We start from the raw sequence: 22,648 nt of genomic DNA on the forward strand, positions 1-22,648 counted from the left end.
AGGGGCTTTTAGGGGCTTTTCATCCATGCTACCTTACACTACATCCATGGGTTAACTACAGGCTTATTGTCGGTCAGGCAGTGTTGATGAGAGCTCCTCAACTCTGCCTTCAACTATGAGCTTCAATCTTCATGGACTGGTTTAGGAATTTCACTCTCAGCTTGTTCCCACCCTAATAAATCTACATTCTCACTCTCACTCAGCCTGAAAAAAGGCTCAGTGTCAGTCTCATGGTACCGGATCTGTGATTCCTCTGTTGGAATGTGTTTTATTTTCTTCTGTTTTGTTCTTTGATCGACACGAAGATTCCCGACACCACAATAAACATATTAGCAGAGCTGACTAGCCTGTGGATGCCCATATCTACCAGATCAGGCAAAATAAAGGAAAGCAGGTTGGAAAAAAGGACTTTATTCCACTATTCACACACAGTCAGACTCTGACCAGACCTGCTGAAGTGATGCTCTGTCTCCAGTGTGACACCATCACATAGACGAAGGAAGGCTTTGATTGGCTTTGCTGCACTGTCTGGGTCCGTGTAGCTTCTGTTCATTTGGTTTTTATTTCAAAATCCAGTTTTGGGACAAAAATAAAATCTCGTTTTTCATTCTGTTATTGTTATCCAAAAAACAAGAAACAGCTTCATTATACAGTTTCACAGACTGATGGTAAAATCAATCAAACAGCAATGGAATAAAGGGTTGATTTTAACTGGGTGCAGAGTGCACCCACTGCAGGAGCTCAGAAATCAGGCTGTCGCGGTTAAAATGATCGAGCGTGAGCGTTGAGAAGGTCAGTCTAGATCTGGCATTATGGAGGCTATATAACGTTTTCTATGTGTTTGTTGATGTTCTATTAGTGGAGAGAGTGGAGATGACTTTCGTCGCTAACTGGCTGCCCTGTATGAGCCTTTTCTGCAGGTGTCAGTAAAGAGCGCTTCTCTAGCAGAACGACAGGCTCTCCTGAGTCTCCCTCACCACCAGAATACAGTGCTGGTCATTATGACTGAAAGACAATGTAATCTAGTGTCCATCTGCCTGTGTGATGCGCGCACACATAGGGGAGTCCGGCACAACACCGACAGAAAACTCCGTGAACTTGGGCACGTCAGCCGCTGATCTTAGGAGCACGAAGTCCCCGTCAAATGGGGGCAGTTCAGTTTCGTCCCTATATTGTTTCTCTCACATATAGGTTGTACGGGCTTATGGAGCCCTGATGTCGGCATCCTGTATAAATCAAAATAACGTGTGGCACCTTATTAACGCGTGGGAATGAGATCTTAATGCATGGCCACGACTTAGTCAAGCTCTTCAGATTATGCTTCTTTATGATTTATTCTGTATGAAGATTCCAGACACATTTCCAAGGTATTAATAATTTCTTAAGGTCTGCACTGAATAGAAAATTATAAAAAATAACATGGCATTATTTCATTTGATATACAGAAGAACTATTTGTTGTACATTAAGATCTGAATGAATGTGATTTAGAGCAGCTGGGGTACAGTGTGAGGTAGTGATGTCATGGGTTTTAGCTCTGAGCTGAGGAGTCAGAGAAGTCAAAGCACAAACCACATCTGAACACCTGTAACTTCACACAGACACGATTAAAGCTGCAGAACTGAGCGAAACACTTTTCTAAACACTGTAAACGTCCTCATTTTTATCTGTCCGACTCTCAGGAGCTTCACTGCACTGATAAAAAGGGCATTAGTGTCTTTGATTTCCCGTTCCAAACCATAGAACTGTACAGAGAACCACAAAGGAACTTCAAACCAACAAAAGGAACCACAGAACCAGGCTGAAACTCAGAGTTCAAGATATGGGTTTTAATATTCAAAAAATGTGTGTACAGGTTTTTATCCACAGTGCAAAACAAGACACTGTGTCCAACAGCTGGAGGAAACACCATCATCTCCCAGTCTCAGAAGCTTTAAGTAGAACTGCACAGCTGAAGACTGGAAACATGGAGGAGACTCCAGAGAAAGTTCTAGTCTGACAGAATCAGCAGAACTTCTCAGGATGACTGTGTTTAACTCAGAGCTTCATGATGTAACTGTGAGCAGGAAATGATTCAAAATTTTCAAACTTAATTAGTCATATCTGATGATTTATTGATCTTGATGCTTTAATCTGTTACAAATTAGGTTTTGACAAGGAAATGATTTCCTTGTTCTTTGAAGATCAAGGCAGTGTGAAAAGCAGTTCAAGACATTTAATTAAATGTAAAAAAATATGTCAGCAATTCTTAGTGAATTTTTGCCATTTAGGGTACATTTCTGAAATGTTTGCTGGAAAAGAATTTCCTTTACTTCGTCTTTACTCAGGCTTTGGTATATGATACTTCAAATGTCAGAGTGCAAGTTTTTCTCAAATAAAAAGGTTTTAATGAAGAAAAAGAACCTGTTTAACTCAGAGCCTCATGATGGACCTGAAAGTAATGAATAATTTCATATTTTCAAACTTCTTAAGACGTGTTTTCTGATGATTTAATGGAAACTTCACACACTTATGCTTCAAACAGTTCGAAATGAATATGAACTACATGTACAGACTGCTTGTGCTGAGGAAAACGTCTTCTTCTGTCTCAAAACCAGTTTAAGTTTGCTAATTAATTATTTACATGATTAATTTTATTATTTTTTCTTGTATTTAGAGCACATTTCTGAAATATATTGCTTTGAAATATGACATCTCAAAGGTCAGAGTGCGAACTTCATTTCTAGTGTTCAACAGGTGTGATGATCAGCGGTGCTGAGTTTTTACCTTCATCATTAATACAGGGGTTAAAGTACGGATAGAGTTTCTCAGTGAAAGACTGACCAGTGAAAGAGTAGATATGAGACCTGGACTCAACATCATAGAAGGAGACTAGACCCTCCTCATAATCCACAAACACCCCCACCTTCTGGGGGGCCTGTTTCAGGGAGAGGGAGACAGGGAGAGTCTCTGCTGCTGTATATTCAGTCTGATTTCTCAGCTTCACAGTCCAGTATCCATTTTCAGGACTGGCTGTAATCTCCCCCTTCCTTTTACAGGACTCTCTGGCCACTCCTAACGTCCACTTAGTCTTCTCTCTGACCTGAACCTCATAGTAAAATCTCCCTGAGGAGAACCCCTCCTTTCCCAGCACACTGACACCATAATCAAACCTCTCTAGTTTATCAGGGAGATTCTGTCGTTTGTCTCCGTGTCTCACTTGTTTCCCGTCATCAGACAGGATGAGTTTAGGATGAGCTGAATCAGGATCCAGAGTCACGTCCACTGAGAGAGAAATAGCAACATTTAAGGCAACAGAATCCTACATGTTTACTCTTATACACAGTCATGTGCAAAAGTTTGGCTGTAAATAAGTTAACATATTCTCTATAGGGAACACACTTCTGCACATTTTAATACACAATTACAGAACTGTGCAACTCAACACACTGAAAAAAATAAAACACGGCACATTTTGTCCTTTATTTTTTTTTCCGAAATATTAAGCTCAACAAAAAATAGAAAATGTACACTAATATTAGCAGAAAATGCCATATCAATCTGTTCTCTGTAGAAGACGTGTTCACTTATTTTCACTTAAAAAATCAACAAAACACAATCATTCTAGATTAATTTTACTAAAACTGTTTGTAATGGACTGTATCATGTGATCAGTTAGCACTCACCTGCATACTGTTCAATTCTGTTCAGTTCTGTTTGGAAGAGAACAATCGACAATAACGTTTAGCGTTATGATTCAAACCTTACTTAATTAAATACCCAGTAAGTATGACCAGCATTTCAATATGATGACCAAGTCACAAAGTGTAGTAATATATATGGATGGGTGTATTAATAGATAAAACATTATAATTCAGTGTCTAAAGACTTCATTTACTAAACATTCCTTTTCAGATCAGGACCTTAATGACATCCTAAACTCTCTTTTTCATTGAACATCAAAATGACTTACTGATCAGTAAAATACTCACCACTCTCATGAATCTTCTCCATCTCCTTACTGAGGTCTTCCTGAAGCTGAGACAGAGCTCTCCTCAGAGGCTCCACCTTCAGAGGAGTGTTAATCCTGACCTCAGCCGAGTTCTTGGTGGGTGGAGGGCTGCAGAGGGACAGGTAAACCTACAGTCCAGCAGGAGAGAGGAGAAACCCCTCAGCATGGGCAGCACTGTCCTGTGATGGACTGCATTACTATGGAGAAACAGAGGGACTCTGACCTGTAGGAGGTGGAGGTGGTCCTCAGTGTGGGAGAGCTGCTCCAGCTCAGTGTCTCTCCTCTTTAGCTCAGTGATTTCCTGCTCCAGCTCTTTAATGAACTCTTCAGCCTGCCTCTCTGCTGCTTTCTGCTTCTCCTCCATCACCTCAAGCAGCTCTGCCTGGCTTCTCTCAATGCAGCACAGCAGAGCTCTGAAGACCTCCACACTGTCTGCTTTCTCCTTCTCTGTGCTTTTCTAACAGGAGACAACAATAGTAATAACACTATTAATAAAGAAGTGCTCAAAATGCTTTACAGAGAAAGAATATACATTTTATCATAAAAGAACAACAGAGAATAATAAAGGAAGCAAAACTTTTATAACAGTAATAAAATTAATGAGTAAAACCAGGAATTTTAATCCACAAGTACCTAAATAAAACATGACAGTGAAAAAATATTAAATGGTAGTGCAAATTTAAAAAGTACAGCAGTAGTTTTAAGCTTCAGTGGTGCTTGAAAGTTTGTGAACCCTTTAGAATTTTCTATATTTCTGCCTAAATTTGACCTAAACCTTAATTTTCACGCAAGTCCTAAAAACAGACAAAGAGAACCAAACTAAGCAAATGAGACAAAAATATTAGACTTGGTCATTTATTTATTATCCAATATTATGTGCCTGTGAGTGGAAAAGGTATGTGAACCTTTGCGTTCAGTATCTGGTTGGACCCTCTTGTGTAGCAATAGCAGCAACTAAACGTTTCCGGTAACTGTTGATTAGTTCTGCACATCAGCTTCCTATTTTATAATTTGCGATTATAATTCAGAGTTCATTGTTCTATCAATGATGGTAAGCTGTCCTGGCCCAGATGCAGCAAAACAGGCCTAAACCATGACACTACCACCACCATGTTTCACAGATGGGATAAGGTTTTTGCTGGAATTCAGTGCTTTTACACAAGTTTTTTCCCTTCTCCATACTTTACGCTTCTCATTTAAACCAAAAAGATGTAATTGGACATTCTGAATTGCCCCTGTGTGTGTGTTTTAATGTGTCTGTCTGTCTGCAGTGGAATGGACTGGTGACCTGTCAAAGGTTTTGCCTGCCTTCTTCCAAATGACTGCTGGGAATGGCTCCTGCTTCCCATGTAACAATGACAAATACATGTCTTATATAGTGTGTGTTTAATTTGGCTCTCTTTATCTACTGTTAGGACTTGTGTAAGAATCTGATGCAGCTTTAGGTCAAATTTATGCAGAAATACAGAAAATACCAAAGGATTCACAAACTTTCACACACCATTGTACACTTTTATATAGTAACAATGGATACTTGACAAATGTCTTGTGGGAGGGAATTCCACAGTTTTGAAGTAGACAGTTAAACATTTTGACATATTAGAAAGTCATTCATTCAACTTATTATACTAGCTAACCAGAAACCAGTTGATCAACAGGTGCAATTGAAATATCATCAACAAAGCCATGGAGTTGACTCCATATTCACTCATAATATAGTTGAATAGAAGCATGTAAAAGGAAAATAAAAGTGGCACCAGAATAAAACCCTGAGGCACTCCACAAAAAAATGTCACACATTCCATTTGTTAAATTTGTCAAGAGAACCAAAACACTGTCTGTCAGGTTTATCTGTGTAAAAGCACTTCAGAACATTTTTAAAAAATCCAGTCTAGCATGGAGCAATATGAACTATATGGATTTACACTGTCATTTGCAGCACGTTTAAGAGAACAAGCACTGATACTGTGTTCTCATCAATATTCATACATCACTGGCAACTTTCACCAAAACTGTTTCTGTGTTACGACCAGACTAAAAAAAAAAACCTGTCTGAGTCTGAGAAAGACGTTGTTAAAACTCAGGTAAGACTCACTTTATTGAGCTCTACAGACTGTTTGATTTCCTCAATCTTCTTCAGTCGGTCCTGGATCATCTGCTGAACTTCAGCCTGTGTCTTTCCCAGCTGAGTCTATAAAAAAGGACAAAATATAACAAAATCACTCATTCATTTAAACCCAAACACAACAGAACAGAGGGAACTTTTCTCTAAATGTTCCTCACCTTCTTCTCTCCACTCTCCTCCTCTATGGGAACAGTGCTGTGAGTCTTGTGGTCTCCTTCAGTGCAGAACTGACACACACACGTGTGGTCGTCTCTACAGAACAGCTCCAGGGGTCTCTCATGTTTCTGGCAGATGTAGTTCTCCAGGTTCTCCACAGGGTCCATCAGTTTGTGTTTCCTGAATGAAGCGATTCTCTCATGAGGATCCAGATGAGTCTTGCAGTAGGAGGCCATGCAGATCAGGCAGGACTTCAGAGCTGCACTTCTCTTTTCACAGCAGAAATCGCAAAGCACCTGAGGTTTGGCAGCTTTCTCTGGAGCTCTGCTCGATTTGACCTGAACTGACTTCTTGAACTGAGCAGCCAGTCCAGAGATGAAGGTGTTCACACGCAGCTCAGGCCTTTTGGAGAATTCCTCTTTACAGACTGGACACTGGCAGCGTGAACTGCTGTCCCAGCACTCTTTGAGACAGACCCTGCAGAAGTTGTGCCCACATGGAGTAGAGACTGGATCAGTGAACACATCCAGACAGATGGAGCACTGGAGCTGATCTTCAGACAGGAGACTGCTGGAGGAAGCCATGACTGACAGAGGAAACACAGAAACACCATGAGGGGGATCTGAGTCCAAAGAAAGAAAAAATGCATATAAACTATGTTTTTTGATGTTTCTGTATGTAAACATAAAGGACGTTTTAGGAAATGTACTCATCTTAAATCAGTCACATTCATCTGACTGATGAGCTTCACATTCTACCTGTCAATCATGAATCTGTAGCTGAACAAACGATCACAGCTTCTGCTGTAAAACACGGACCAAACTGACAAACCCTGACCGACAGTGACGGACAGAAATGATCTGAACAGCTGGATGTGTTTTCAGTAACAGACAGTAAGAAACTTAGACTCATTACCACTTTCACTTTCTCTCCTTTGGTCTGCTTTTCTGCTTCTTCTGAGTTTATCTGTAGAGTTTCACTGAGTTTCCTGGCTGGAGAACCTTCAAGCTGGAAACTGTGTCCTGCTGGAAGAACTGACTTCTGTTTATGAAGCTCCCTTTACTTTCGTTTCTCCTGAACTGACGTCATGAAGCCACTCCCATGTATGCATGGCGATGGTTTGTTGTACTTGCAGGTTTTGGCCAGTAGGCGGCGGATATTCACCAATTGAATTACAGCATCTCAATATGCAGCTTTTGCTCAACACATCAAACAGTTGTGTAGTAAGTTGTGCAGCTGGTCAGCTGGAATAAAAGCATAACTGATGACCCCATTAAAGGCTATTAAAGTTCACTTCTTTACAGACACAGACAAGAAACAACTATCAGTGTTTAATCATTTAAACACAGAGCTGAGTTCAGTTAAACCTGCTCTACAAACTTTCCTTCACTCATAATCACAAACTGTCATTAGTCATATATAACTCAACACAGCTGTACAGATGTTCCACATAAAGACCATCAAGATGAATCAGGCTGGTGTTTCTGTAAAGATCAGGGACATTTCAGCCCGTCAAACACCTCACACAAATACATTATTATTATTATTATTATTATCATTATTGTGTGCAGTCATGCTGATTCTGACTCCTGATGATCATTTGGGTCTTCATGCATTCCTGTTTCCTCTGCTTGTATCCATCCATACTGTTGCTCACAGTTCTCTTCCCTCCATCATCTTCATCTTTTCCCAGCATATACATCCTTTCCAATGACCTGTTTCTTCTCCAAAATAAATATTATATCCAAAATAGGAGATCATCAGTGTGGCATCTGGGCTTTGAGTGAGAAGTGAAGCTGTATTTGGTTGAGAATCACTGGTTTGTTTTCTTTGCTGGACAGTTTTTCCACTGGACTCTTCTTGCTTACAGCCCCACTAAACACTGAGTTATTGCAGCCTTATCCACCAGCAGAGGGCGCCATACACTAACATCTAATGATTCCAATGTGATCAAACTCCTTCTGACATTCTGCACTTTAATGTCATCAATGTTTAATTTTATTAAAATATGTGTAATAAACACTATTATAACAATGTATTGCCAACTTACAACACCCTTGTCCAAGTTTAGTGAAAGTTTCATTGTTTTTTTAAATAATGTTACTTTAGTTATTTATTTAATGAAAAACTTGTTTTTATGCACATTCTGAAATGATTTTGTGACATAAAAAGGTTTTATTAGAGAAAATCACCTCATTTCTGATGTTTAACAGGTGTGATGATCAGCGGCGCTGAGTTATTATCTCCAACATTGTCAGAGGGGCTGAAATATGGATAGAGTTTCTCAGTGAAAGACTGACCAGTGAAAGAGTAGATACCCAGCTGGCATTTTAACGTTGAATCGACGTTGAATCAACGTCAAATGTTATGGTAGAATCAACGTTGGATTTTGAAAAGTGAATCAACGTTGATATGCCAACGTTGTTTCAACGTCATACATTCAACCTTGAACAAAACCACAAAAGTCACGTTCATGATGCTCAAAATTGCATGGGAGAGAGGAAAAAAACAACTGTATGCCACAATGAAAAAAAGAACAATTTTATTTTTTTTATTCTCTCTGTAAATTTCTTCTCTGAGAACATGGAACAGCAGGACTACAAACAAAATGTCCAGCAATTACAGGGTATCGAAGAACTTGCATCAGGCTGAGTATAAAGAATGTCAAAGATAAATCTTACTTCTTGCGGCCACCACCACCCCAACCTCTCCGGTGCATACTTGAGGTATTTAGCCATCGTGTCCATTGCCTCCTGTTGTGTGATTGTGTGTGTGCTGAGAACAGTGTCTAAAGAGGAAAAGCAAACAGCAGGTTAGTTTATAGTCAAATACTGTACATCCTGTGTACAGTGCCAACAATTTTTTTAAAAACTGTACACTGTTATTCCATTAGGATCTTTTTTTAGATCATAAGTTGCACGTCACAAGTTTCTCAAACCAGAAAATGACTTTAGTTCTCTGCTCATCTTTTAATATCACGCTGGAGTCATATTCTGGCACCGGGTGCAACCTGTGCCTTTTACGTGAATTAAGAAGGGCTGGAAGATTAAAAGGAAGCCGGCAGCTATGAGGCTAACTTCATACCCCTGGCGCGCTGTCCATGGTGCGGAACCTATACATACATAAATGCACTCACAGCTTCAGTGTTTAAAAATATCTGTTTAATAAATAAACACATTCCTCACGATACAAATTATAATTTAAGTGACTTGAAAGATAAAAATATAATTGTTCTGTGGTGCTTTAAGCTGCACGCTCCTCTCTGTTATGTGCGCAGTAAATAATAAATTATCTTCACAACACCTTGCCAGGATAGCTAACCAGCTAACATTACTGGGCTAACATGTGTAATTAATAAAATTATGCCCCTCAGGTAACTGACTTACCTTCAAATTAACTCTCCCGACATGCTCCATTCACTCTGTACAGTCTGGCGAGATTCTCACCGCCGGGTCTGGTGAAATAGAAAAAATGCCTTGATATTAATAGATGATATACTGCACATATATGCACGAAGAAAAATTCAAAAGGACATACATATACATTTATATTTCACGCCCAAACTATGAAGCAAAAGCACAATAACTTCACACACAAAACAGCAGCACTTACCAGTTTAACTCATTTCAGTCAACTGAACAAATGTAATCAGCAAATAACCACTCGTTTTCAATTCATGTACCATCTAGTTGTCCAGCCTCAGTGCCATCCATCCCATAGACATATACAAATAGACGCCTCATGGACCGACACCGCCTATTGGCCATAAAATATTTGCATACACCTCAGAAAGTATGTAGCTGCACTCCTGTACATACATACATACACACACACACACACACACACACACACACACATATATATATATACACACACTCCAGGGTAGTTAATTCTGCGATGTGGTGCTGCCTATTATAAATGGTAAAATAACCGACATTACTGTTCAGTATTCTTGTGAAAGGTAATCCCACGCGATCTGCTTTCGACACTGCGCAGATTATAGTAACCGTAAACATTATTGCTCTCTGAGTTGGTCTGGTGGAGCCTTCAGTGAGGAGACCCATCCAATAACGCAGCGACGCTGCGCTCCAGCCCGGAATGAGGCGTCTATGTCTACATGTCTCTGATCTGTCCCCTCTCTGCACACGCAGGGCCACGGATTTAAAACACGGCGCCTCGGCTATAATACCACCATTATGCTCTGTAATTCTACACACATGAACTACAAAAGAACATGAAAAAAACAGTTTAGTGGTCCACTTTGGCTTCCTATGAGAAACTACATTAGCAGCCAAACCTAAAACACAACGTTACTGACGTCAGCGCTACAGGTCAGTGTCCAGGGACGCATTAGCAGCTAAAGCTAGCTTAAACTAAATCTCACATAAACTGGCCTCATAACACACTAGTAGCGTTAAATGAGAAGCACACACTCAGGAAACCGCAGTAGCGACCGCAAAAAGGCAAACGAACATCTAAACCTGTAAAAATATCGAATTTTCATCCACGCGTTTCTCATTTTTGCTCATGCTAGCTAGTCAGGCGTCCTCACAACACCTAGCCAGGATAGCTAACCAGCTAGCGTGACTGGGGCCGCCTGTTTAATAACTCTGTGTGTTATTAATAATATTATCTCCTCGGGTTTTGACTAAACTCTGACTCTGCTCACCTTAGCTAAACTTTAAAAGATGCCAAGTGAGCGAAAAAGCCGAACTCTCCCAGCGACGTCACACCAACGGTTATAAAACGGCGCCAAGCAGCGGGGCGTCACTGTATAAAGTCTCGCGAGATTATCTCTCCGCCGGGTCTGGTGGAACAGAAAAACGCCTTGATATTAATATATGATGCGCTATAATACCGCGAATATTATGTAGGAAGAAAAATAAAAAGGGACAAACATAAACCTTTACATTTCACGCCCTCCGCCGGCATCACTGACGACTCCCAGAATCCCTCGAGTGATCACATGACGTTATGCCTGATTTCACTCCTGCTCTATTTAAACTTCTTCATTTGTCATTGCGAAGTTTTGTTTCTGCCTTAAAACCTTCCGAGCGGTTTCATTGCCTGATGTTATCTCCCTGGTTAGTACCTGCCTGTTTTTGACGACGTTATGGACGAATGAATTAATAATAATAATAATAATAATAATAATAATAATAAAAAAATAATAATAATAATAAATACCTCTTTCAAAATCCAACACCAAGGAGTTGTTTGTACATTTTTCATCCTTGCATCCAGCCGTTTTTTTCATTGTTTTTTTTAACTTGAAATGGCAATACATAGGCAGGTTGAAGATATTATGTTGATTCAATGTTAATAGTTCAACGTTTGCACAATCATTTAACATTAAATGTTGTTTTAACATTGTTCCAGCGTTGAAGCAATAACAGACATTATTTCAACCATATTTCAACCACATTTCAACGTTGAAGGTCGGTCGTGTCCCAGCTGGGTATGAGACCTGGACTCAACATCATAGAAGGAGACCAGACCCTCATAATCCACAAACACCCCCACCTTCTGGGGAGCCTGTTTCAGGGAGAGGGGAACACAAGGAGAGTCCAGAGCCTCATATTCAGTCTCATTTCTCAGCCACACAGTCCAGTATCCGTCCTCAGGACTCAGTGTAATCTGTCCCTTCCTGTTACTGGACTCTGTTACTGGACTCACTCCTAATGTCCACTCAGTCTTCCCTCTGACCTGAACCTCATAGTAAAATCTCCCCTTCTTTGACAGAACACAGACACAGCGATCAAACCTCTCTGGGTTTTTAGGGCGATTCTGTTGTTTGTCTCCACATGTGACCTGTTTCCCGTCATCAGACAGGAGGAGTTTAGGATGAGCTGAATCAGGATCCAGAGTCACATCCACTGAGAGAGAAACACACAATTTAAAGCCATTTAGCCAAAAAGGGTTCTTTTATTGTTACAAGCTTTATATTATAACAATAGCAGAACCCTTTTCGGTGCTGTATAGAACCCTTTTCAAAAAAGAACCATCTACAGCACTTTCTCCATCAATCTGAAGAACCCTTTTATGATGCACAGAACCATTTAATCAGGCAAAGGTTTCTTTCAGTGTTCAAGGTTTTTTAGAGAATCATTTTCTTTACTGAAGAACCTCAAATAACAATATTTTCTTTAAGAACTTGGTTCCTTTACTTAATTACAAGTTCTCTCATTTTGATTCATGCACTTTAAACTTTTGATGATGAGCTGTGATGAAATTAGCCACGACCAAGTGAGAGCCCCTCTAAAACCCGTCGTAGATTTTTCTAGTCTCTTTTACCATCCTGAGCGCAATCCATGACACAAGCTAGACAGCAAAATGTGACTGTTAGCTCACATTCGTTCCTCAAAATGAAACATCCGAAACATCCTTGCGTGTAGTTTAGTCAGAGATGCGCTCGATGCACAAAATCTATTCAGTGGAACTTCGTCAAGTCCTTGAACCTCAAGACATTAACTCAGGAGCAGTCAGATGATCTGGAGGGCTTTCCAGTAGGCCAGTCCAACCTTGTATTTGGAGCACCGGAAACGAGACGTATGAGATGAGAAGACGTCATGCATAATTAACATTACTGTTGTTCGCTTCAGTTAATGAGGTCCTTTTTACACACGTTTAGGGGCTTTTAGGGGCTTTTCATTCATGCTACCTTACACTACATCCATGGGTTAACTACAGGCTTATTGTCGGTCAGGCAATTTTGATGAGAGTTCCTCAACTCTGCCTTCAACTATGAGCTTCAATCTTCATGGCCTGGTTTAGGAATTTCACTCTCGGCTTGTTCCCACCCTAATAAATCCTGAGCCTGAAAAAAGGCTCAGTGTCAGTCTCATGGTACCGGATCTGTAATTCCTCTGTTGGAATGAGTTTTATTTTCTTCTGTTTTGTTCTTTGATTGACACGAAGATTCCCGACAACACAATAAACATATTAGCAGAGCTGACTAGCCTGTGGATGCCCATATCTACCAGATCAGGCAAAATAAAGGAAAGCAGGTTGGAAAAAAGGACTTTACTGCACTATTCGGACACAGTCAGACTCTGACCAGACCTGCTGAAGTGATGCTCTTTCTCCAGTGTGATACCATCACATAGACGAAGGAAGGCTTTGATTGGCTTTGCTGCACTGTCTGGGTCCGTGTAGCTTCTGTTCATTTGGTTTTTATTTCAAAATCCAGTTTTGGGACAAAAATAAAATCTCGTTTTTCATTCTGTTATTGTTATCCGAAAAACAAGAAACCGCTTCATTATACAGTTTCACAGACTGATGGTAAAATCAATCAAACAGCAATGGAATCAAGGGTTGATTTTAACTGGGTGCAGAGTGCACCCCCTGCAGGAGCTCAGAAATCAGGCTGTCGCGGTTAAAATGAGAAGGTCAGTCTAGATCTGGCATTATGGAGGCTATATAACGTTTTCTATGTGTTTGTTGATGTTCTATTAGTGGAGAGAGTGGAGATGACTTTCGTCGCTAACTGGCTGCCCTGTATGAGCCTTTTCTGCAGGTGTCAGTAAAGAGCGCTTCTCTAGCAGAACGACAGGCTCTCCTGAGTCTCCCTCACCACCAGAATACAGTGCTGGTCATTATGACTGAAAGACAGAATGTAATCTAGTGTCCATCCGCCTGTGTGATGCGCGCACACATAGGGGAGTCCGGCACAACACCGACAGAAACTCTGTGAACTTGGGCACGTCAGCCGCTGATCTTAGGAGCACGGAGTCCCTGTCAAATGGGGGCAGTTCAGTTTCGTCCCTATATTGTTTCTGAAACTCAGAGTTCAAGATTTGGGTTTTAATATTCAAAAAATGTGTGTACAGGTTTTTATCCACAGTCCAAAACCAGAGACTGTGTCCAACAGCTGGAGGAAACACCATCATCTCCCAGTCTCAGAAGCTTTAAGTAGAACTGCACAGCTGAAGACTGGAAACATGGAGGAGACTCCAGAGAAAGTTCTAGTCTGACAGAATCAGCAGAACTTCTCAGGATGACTGTGTTTAACTCAGAGCTTCGTGATGTAACTGTGAGCAGTAAATAATTCAAAACTTTCAAACTTAATTAGTCACATCTGATGATTTATTGATCTTGAGGCTTTAATCTGTTACAAATTAGGTTTTGACAAGAAAATGATTTCCTTGTTCTTTGAAGATCAAGACAGTGTGAAAATCAGTTCAAGACATTTAATTAAATGTAAAAAAAATATTTCAGCAATTTTAGTGAATTTTTGCCATTTAGGGTACATTTCTGAAATGTTTGCTGGAAAAGAATTTCCTTTACTTCGTCTTTACTCAGGCTTTGGTATATGATACTTCAAATGTCAGAGTGCAAGTTTTTCTCAAATAAAAAGGTTTTAATGAAGAAAAAGAACCTCATTTATGATGTTCAACAGGTGTGATGATCAGCGGTGCTGAGTTTTTACCTCTTTCGTTGAGGCAAGGACAGAATAATGGATAGAGTTTCTCAGTGAAAGACTGACCAGTGAAAGAGTAGATATGAGATCTGGACTCAACATCATAGAAGGAGACCAGACCCTCCTCATAATCCACAAACACCCCCACCTTCTGGGGAGCCTGTTTCAAGGAGAGGGAGACAGGGAGAGACTCTGCTGCTGTATATTCAGTCTGATTTCTCAGCTTCACAGTCCAGTATCCATTTTCAGGACTGGCTGTAATCTTCCCCTTCCTTTTACAGGACTCCCTGGCCACTCCTAAATCCCACTTAGTCTTCCCTCTGACCTGAACCTCATAGTAAAAGCTCCCTGAGGAGAACCCCTCCTTTCCCAGCACAAAAACACAGAGATCAAACCTCTCTGGTTTATCAGGGAGTTTCTGTCGTTTGTCTCCATCTCTCACTTGTTTCCCATCATCAGACAGGATGAGGAAGGGATTTGCTGTATCAGGATCCAGAGTCACGTCCACTGAGAGAGAAACACACAGTTTAACCCATTTAACACTAAACATCACACAATCAAGCAGATTCATGTACTTTTAGTCAATAATATTATGTATCAGTGAGAATCCACACACCTGCATATTGTTGAAGTCTCGTCATTTCTGTATTAGAAGAATAAAAGATGACATCATTTGTTATTAGAATCTATAAAAAAATCTATAATCAAATTTATAAATGCTCCACGTCCCAAACTTCCAAAACTTCCACATCCCAAACTTTCATTTTGAGTATCAGAATCTTAATGACGTCTTGGGTTATTCTACCTACAAATTCATGTCTGCTGACCATTTCCGTAATTCTGTAAATACGTAACGCTAAAGTGCCGGCCCCTTTATGTACCGAAAGAGCTCTCTACTGTCTTTATCCTCAGAGTTCAGATCTATGGTACAGTCAGCACAGCTCATTCTCCCCAAATTTTCCCAACATATTTCCTTCCCAACAACACGAGAGAATACAAAGGGAGCATAAACCTCCACATCAGACTCTCAGATCACAACAATGTGATGCTGTTCCCTGTTTACTAACAAAGAGAAACCAGTCACAAAGCCGTAAAAGTGTGGACAGAGCAGTTTCTGCACTACAGGACTGATTCAGATGCACTGACTGGATGTCTAAGAATACTGCTACATGGAGGGATCTCACAGACTTTGATGAACAAGCATCGTCTGTCGCTGGCTATTTAACCAAGTGTGTGGACGATGTAGTGATCAGAAGAACTGCCACCAAAACTACCAAACCAGAAGCCCTGGCTGAACACTGAGGTCTGTTTCCTGCTCAAGTCCTGTGATGGGGCATTCATATGAGGTAACAGAGCAACACTCAGGGCAGCTACAAAGAGCCTCACTGCTGGCATCAAGAGAGCCAAGGCATGTGCTCTAAAAAAAATACAGGAGCACTTCATAACCACTGACCCATGATGTGATGTGACAGAGCATTTAAATTACGATTGACTACAAAGGGAAGAATCAACTCGCCTGCACTAATGACTCTGCCCTCCCGGGTGCTTTAAACAGCTTCTACGCTCATTTAGAAGTGTCCAACACTGAGGCAGCAGTGAGGATCTTGCCTACCCCAATGACCATGTGTTGTCTGTGAATGAGGAGATCCCTGCTGAGGGTGAACCGGCGGAAAAAAAAGTGGCACTACAGTTGTGGGGCTTATCTCCAACAATGGTGAGACAGCATACAGAGAGGAAGTGAGGCAGCTGGAGCGCTGGTGCTCTCTGAATTTGACCAAGACAAAAAAAGATGACTGTAGACCTCAGAAGGACATAGATGCCTCATAGGGTGGGCCTGCCAAGACCCATCCTCAACTGCTTCTACAAAAGCTTCAAAGAGAGCATCATGACCTGCAGCAACACTGCCTGGTATAGAAACAGACTGGAAAGCATTGCCCAGTCCATCACTGGGTCAAGCTTATCTCCCATTAAGGACATCTGCAATAAATGGCGTAAAAGGAAAGCATGCAGCATGAAGGAGGATCCCTCTCATCCACCACACAGTCTGTATATATCACTCCCATCTGGAAGAAGACTGCGGAGCATCAGGGCAACAGTGCTCAGCCCCCTGCTGTACTCCCTGTGTACACATGACTGTGTAAACAAACACACGTCTAGCATCATCTTCAAGTTTGCTGATGACACCACCATCCTGGGCCTCATCATTGATGGTGATGAAGCAGCCTATAGAGATGAGGTCAGCGTTCTGTCAGAGTGGTGCCATGACAACAATCTCTGTCTCAACATAAGTAAAACGAAGGAGATGATCGTGGACTACAGGAAACAGCAGAGGGGTGGTCACTCTCCCCTATTCATCAATGGAGCTGAAGTGGAGAGAGTCAGCAGTGTGAAGTTCCTCAGCGTACACCTCACTGATGACCTCACCTGGTCCCTCCACACCAACACTGTTGTGAGATCTGCCTGTCAGTGTCTCTTCTTCCTGGGTAGGCTCAGGAAGTTTGGTCTGCCTCCTCAGATCCTCACCAACTTCTACAGGTGCACCATAAAGAGCTTTCTCACAGGCTGCATCACTGTCTGGTACAGCAGCTGCACTGCCTGTGACCGCAATGCCCTTAGAGGAGCGGTGAGGACGGCAGAAGCCATCATAGGCAACAAACTACCAGCCTTACAGGACGTCTACCAGTCCTGCTGCCTCAGGAAGATCAAAAAGATCTGGTCAGACAGCTTCACCCAGCATTCTGCCTGTACCACCATCCTGTCATCAGGCAGGAGATTCCACAGCATCCAGGCTAGAAACACCCGGCTAATGAACAGGTTCTACCCACAGGCTGTCAGGCTTCTGAACAAGCTGTGAAGCTGTGGGTCCGTCCCCAATCACCATTTCACTCGGTCACTCTGTCAGTATTATTACTGTAGCATTTTGTGTCGCGGGTCCAAAGCTGTGGAATGGTCTTCCTGATGAACTGCGAGCTTGTTCATATGTTGATGTTTTTAAATCCCGACTCAAAACTTCATCTTTTTAAACTAGCATATGGTTTATTTTATGTGTTTATGTTTATGGTTATGTATGTGTCTATGTATGTATGTACATGATTATTTTTATAAATATAAAATTACTTTTTATCTACCTTTTTTCTTCTTTTATTATCTATTGTACAGTGTCCTTGGGTCTCTTGAAAGGTGCTTTTAAATAAATGTATTATTATTATTATTATCATCTCTGCTATGGACAATAACACCTTAACACTAAGCCACTTTAAGGAACAACAACACAGTCACTCAAGTCACTTTAAATGTATACTGTGTCTATGTCTTGTGTATATTATGTCTATATTTTGTGTATATTTCACTATATTCTGTGTATCATTTTATAACTTCTCTAGATTTTGTGTATATTTAATTTTTAATTTATATATATATATATATATATATATATATATATATATATATATATATATATATATATATATATATAATTTATATTACTAACTAACTTTTTCTGCTGCACTTTAACTTCCGCACTCAGCCACTCCACTGTGAAACTTTAACCTCACTGATTTTATAAGCACAGCCACTTTAATCTGTACCACGCCAGCAGTTTTATTAATCTTTGTGACTGCTAAATTACCAATAAACAAATAAAACACACAGCTCTGTCATTGCTGCTGTGGACCAACCTATGGTCTGCTTCATCTCTTGTCTTGAGCTCAACGATTGTACAGTTGCAGTTATTGAAAATTCAGGGGAATATTCATTTATAATCATTGTATAGTTTGTATTTACTGTTTTCTGCTGCTATTCTGTGTTAAATGTAGCACCATGTCCTGGAGAAACTACATTTTGTTTCTCTCTCAGCGCATCTACCATGAGAAGATATGATAATAAAGCTCACGTTGACTTTGACTTGAACATCAAAATGTCTTACTGATCATTAAAGACTTACCAATCTCATCTATCTTCTTCATCTCCTTACTGAACTCATCCTGAAGCTGAGTCAGAGCTCTCCTCAGAGTCTCCATCCTCAGAGGAGTGTTAATCCTGACCTCAGTCCAGTTCTTGGTGTGTGGAGGGCTGCAGAGGGACGGGTAAACCTACAGTCCAGCAGGAGAGAGGAGAAACCCCTCAGCATGGGCAGTGCTGTCCTGTGATGGACTGCATTACTATGGAGAAACAGAGGGACTCTGACCTGTAGGAGGTGGAGGTGGTCCTCAGTGTGGGAGAGCTGCTCCAGCTCAGTGTCTCTCCTCTTTAGCTCAGTGATTTCCTGCTCCAGCTCTTTAATGAACTCTTCAGCCTGCCTCTCTGCTGCTTTCTGCTTCTCCTCCATCACCTCAAGCAGCTCCGCCTGGCTTCTCTCAATGCATCGCAGCAGAGCTCTGAAGACCTCCACACTGTCTGCTTTCTCCTTCTCTGAGCTTTTCTAACAAGAGACAATAATGACATTGTTAATACAGATCTTCTTTAGTACAGAACAATAATTTGAACAAAATAAAAGAAAAGCAAAAGTCAGTGTTTTAGCATCCCGCAGGGTGAGAAATGTTTATATATTTTTACGAATGCTGTCAATATTCAATCTAGAATGGAGGTAGTGTGAAGAATAGAAACACTAACTTGTAAAACAAACTATCAATTACAAGATATCATTTGTTCATTAGTTTGCTGTGGAATTCAACACCCTGGACTTTTTTTTTTAACTGTGCTATTGAGTGTCCCATATTCATCAAACTACAGCATGTAGCAGCATGTCCAAAGACAATAAAAAAGTGGCCCCAGTACAGACACTTGATGAACTCTATAAAACTCTATATCACACTTTCCAGATACAACTTAAACAAGAGCAACAAAATACTGTTTAATATTCGTAAAACCACTTCAGTTATCAAGTACATTTAATGCACCATAATGTCCAAATGGAGAAAAAAATTATATTTTGTTATATTAATATTCTGGAATTTTTAATAGATTTCACAGTTCAAATTGATTGTAAAGATTGTGCAGTTTGATGATTTGATTTTCATTGTGTTTATTATGAGCATTCAGAAATGCCTGCAGAGTAAATAAGCAATAGGATTCAGCTCAGACTCACTTGATTGAGCTCTACAGACTGTTTGATTTCCTCAATCTTCTTCAGTCGATCCTGGATCATCTGCTGAACTTCTGCCTGTGTCTTTCCCATTTGAATCTGTGATAAATAAACAAATTTGAACAATATCGTTTGAGAATTTCTTTTAATGGAAAAGCAAATAAGGTTAATAATTCTTTCTAAATGTTCCTCACCTTCTTCTCTCCACTCTCCTCCTCTACGGGGACAGTGCTGTGAGTCTTGTGGTCTCCTTCAGTGCAGAACTGACACACACACATCTGGTCATCTCTACAGAACAGCTCCAGGGGTCTCTCATGTTTCTGGCAGATGTAGTCCTCCAGGTTCTCCACAGGGTCCATCAGTTTGTGTTTCTTCAGTTTAGCTGCAGTTTTATGAGGCATCAGATGAGTCTCACAGTAAGAGACTCCACAGTCCAGACAGGACTTTACAGCCTCCAGCTTCTCCTCACTGCAGGACTCACACAGAACCTTTGTAGGTTCAGAGGGACGTTTCTCTGGAGCTCTGCTGGATTTGACCTGAACTGACTTCTTGAACTGAGCAGCCAGTCCAGAGATGAACGTGTTCACAGACAGTTCAGGTCTTGTTGGGAATTCTGTCTTACAGACTGGACACTGGCAGCGTGAACTGCTGTCCCAGCACTCTTTGAGACAGACCCTGCAGAAGTTGTGTCCACATGAAGTGGTGACCGGATCAGTGAACACATCCAGACAGATGGAGCACTGGAGCTGATCTTCAGACAGGAGACTGCTGGAGGAAGCCATGACTGACAGAGGAGACACAGAGACACCGTGAGGGAGATTTGAGACGAAAGAAAACTTAAAACATCTTTCATGACGATTTTTATTCAAAATAACAATGTAAAGAAGAAAAAATAAAGAGATGTGCTCATGACATATGTATTCTAATCAATCACATTAGTCTGACTGATGAGCTTCACGTTCTACCTGTTAATCATGAATCAGTAGCTGAACAAACGATCACAGCTTCTGCTGTAAAACACGGACCAAACTGACAAACCCTGACCGACAGTGACGGACAGAAATGATCTGAACAGCTGGATGTGTTTTCAGTAACAGACAGTAAGAAACTTAGACTCATTACCACTTTCACTTTCTCTCCTTTGGTCTGCTTTTCTGCTTCTTCAGAGTTTATCTGTAGAGTTTCACTGAGTTCCTGGCTGGAGAACCTTCAGACTGGAAACTGTCCTGCTGGAAGAAATGGATTCTGTTTATGAAGTTCCCTTTACTTTCGTTTCTTCTGAGTGACATCACGAGGCCACTCCCGTGCACGCATGGTGATAGTTTGTTGTACTTGCAGGTTTTGGCCAGCAGGTGGCGGATATTCACCAACTCAGTTACAACATCTCAATATGCAGCTTTTGCTCAACACGTCAAACATTTGTGTAGTTAGTTGTTCTGCTGGTCAGCTGGAATAAAAGCATGACTGATGACCCCATTAAAGGCTATTAAAGTTATGTTGTTTGTCTGAGGGTCTTATTTTGATCTAAAATGGACTGAAAGTTAATAGTAAGAGGTTTCAGTAAAACACTGAGAAGCCTTTATCAGTGCGTCCTTGAGCTCTTTAATAAGAAGATATTTTATTTACAGTTTTGAAGAGTCTCATTGTAAAGAACGGCTCATCAGTTCAGCCTACAAATTTACTTCATGTGGAAACGAGCAATTGAACTGTTTTCACTGAAATAAACACTTTGAAGAAGATGCTGCAGTTTTGAAGCTGAATGTTCAGTTCATCTTTTCTTCAGTACTTTTTGAGAAAAAAAAAATCCCAAATCCAGGATTTGGTCCTGCCCCCTCATTCTGTTCTGAGTGAAGCTAAATATATAAAAGAAAAGTTTTCTAACTCTTCATTTTGCTGACGCTCTTATCCAGAGCAACTTACAATTTGATTATTTTACACACGTAGGCCTGTGGAGGTGGTGTTAGGAGTCTTACCCAAGGACTCTCATTGGTATGGTGTAGGGGGCTTACCCAGGTGGGGGATTGAACCTCAGTCTACAGCACAGAAGGCACACTATCCCCACCTTGTCTACAAGGTGTCTACAGTTCTCACTCAGTCAGGATGTGTTAATGAGCCTTTACAGCTCTGCTCAGCTCCACATGCTGAACTGGATCATTCCAGACTGCTTCATCCACCATCTGCTCAGCTCTAACAGCTCTGTTCAGTCCTGTGGGGGCTCTGATGTGTAGGAATAAAGGTACGCAGCTCTGTACAAACACTGGGAGCTTTTCTTTTAGCTCCCATTCAGAGAAAAACAACATTAAACAGAATCTATTCGAACATTACTGAGCTAAAAGCAGCAGCTCCTCGATTCAGCTGTTCACTTCTTTACAGACACAGACAAGAAACGTCTATCAGTGTTTAATCATTTAAACACAGAGCTGAGTTCAGTTAAACCTGCTCTACAAACTTTCCTTCACTCATAATCACAAACTGTCATTAGTCATGTATAACTAAGCACAGCTGTACAGATGTTCCACATAAAGACCATCAAGATGAATCAGGCTGGTGTTTCTGTAAAGATCACTGACATTTCAGCCTGTCAAACACCTCACACAAATACATTATTATTATTATTATTATTATTATTGAGTGCAGTCATGCTGATGATCATTTGGGTCCTCCTCTGGTCAAACTACCTACAAATGATTATATGACTAATATTAAGAGCAGTAGTATTATTAGTAGTAATAGCTAGGAGTCCAAGAGAAACTTCAATGTAGGGTGGGCAGCTAGTCCAAGGCAGGTGGCAGTAGCTGAGGCATGGGCAGATGGTCTGAAGTGCGTAGCAGGAGAGCTCAACCATCAGTGTCTGGCCAGACAGGTGGGTGGTCAT

At 40.8% G+C, this 22,648-nt stretch overlaps 2 protein-coding genes across 3 annotated transcripts; both read right to left on the reverse strand.

The window, feature by feature from the left end:
* Positions 1–1,807: 1,807 nt before the first annotated feature.
* On the reverse strand, positions 1,808–21,028 carry LOC119262360 (E3 ubiquitin-protein ligase TRIM39-like). 2 transcript variants are annotated; one of them, XM_037533884.1, is made up of 8 exons: positions 20,896–21,028; positions 19,968–20,557; positions 19,777–19,872; positions 18,877–19,110; positions 18,634–18,781; positions 15,307–15,333; positions 14,649–15,197; positions 1,808–2,402 (listed from the first exon to the last, which is right to left on the reverse strand). In XM_037533884.1, exons 2-7 carry the CDS (start codon positions 20,553–20,555, stop codon positions 14,650–14,652), a joined length of 1,641 nt encoding a protein of 546 aa, XP_037389781.1. In that variant the 5' UTR covers positions 20,556–20,557; positions 20,896–21,028; the 3' UTR covers positions 1,808–2,402; position 14,649. The 2 variants fall into 2 exon arrangements, with proteins under 2 accessions (XP_037389781.1, XP_037389779.1); XM_037533882.1 differs by lacking the exon at positions 1,808–2,402 and having other exon boundaries at positions 14,338–15,197.
* Positions 2,409–7,359, reverse strand: LOC108415180 (E3 ubiquitin-protein ligase TRIM39-like). The gene is made up of 7 exons (XM_037533965.1): positions 7,187–7,359; positions 6,274–6,857; positions 6,086–6,181; positions 4,214–4,447; positions 3,971–4,118; positions 3,665–3,691; positions 2,409–3,263 (listed from the first exon to the last, which is right to left on the reverse strand). Exons 2-7 carry the CDS (start codon positions 6,853–6,855, stop codon positions 2,722–2,724), a joined length of 1,629 nt encoding a protein of 542 aa, XP_037389862.1. The 5' UTR covers positions 6,856–6,857; positions 7,187–7,359; the 3' UTR covers positions 2,409–2,721.
* Positions 21,029–22,648: the final 1,620 nt, after the last annotated feature.

Source organism: Pygocentrus nattereri, chromosome 2, assembly GCF_015220715.1.
Source record: "Pygocentrus nattereri isolate fPygNat1 chromosome 2, fPygNat1.pri, whole genome shotgun sequence".
Taxonomy (NCBI): Eukaryota; Metazoa; Chordata; class Actinopteri; order Characiformes; family Serrasalmidae; genus Pygocentrus; species Pygocentrus nattereri.

What these genes read in the sequence shown, in the direction of transcription:
- LOC108415180 (XM_037533965.1), bottom strand. Translation starts at nt 6,855, where the DNA reads ATGGCTTCCTCCAGCAGTCTCCTGTCTGAAGATCAGCTCCAGTGCTCC. An exon ending in AGTCTGTAGAGCTCAATAAA is followed by an intron (nt 4,448 to 6,085) that starts GTGAGTCTTACC and finishes GTCTCCTGTTAG; the next exon opens with AAAAGCACAGAGAAGGAGAA. An exon ending in CAGAATTGAACAGTATGCAG is followed by an intron (nt 3,264 to 3,664) that starts GTGAGTGCTAAC and finishes TTTCTCTCTCAG; the next exon opens with TGGACGTGACTCTGGATCCT.
- LOC119262360 (XM_037533884.1), bottom strand. Translation starts at nt 20,555, where the DNA reads ATGGCTTCCTCCAGCAGTCTCCTGTCTGAAGATCAGCTCCAGTGCTCC. An exon ending in AGTCTGTAGAGCTCAATCAA is followed by an intron (nt 19,111 to 19,776) that starts GTGAGTCTGAGC and finishes GTCTCTTGTTAG; the next exon opens with AAAAGCTCAGAGAAGGAGAA. An exon ending in GAAGAAGATAGATGAGATTG is followed by an intron (nt 15,334 to 18,633) that starts GTAAGTCTTTAA and finishes CTTCTAATACAG; the next exon opens with AAATGACGAGACTTCAACAA.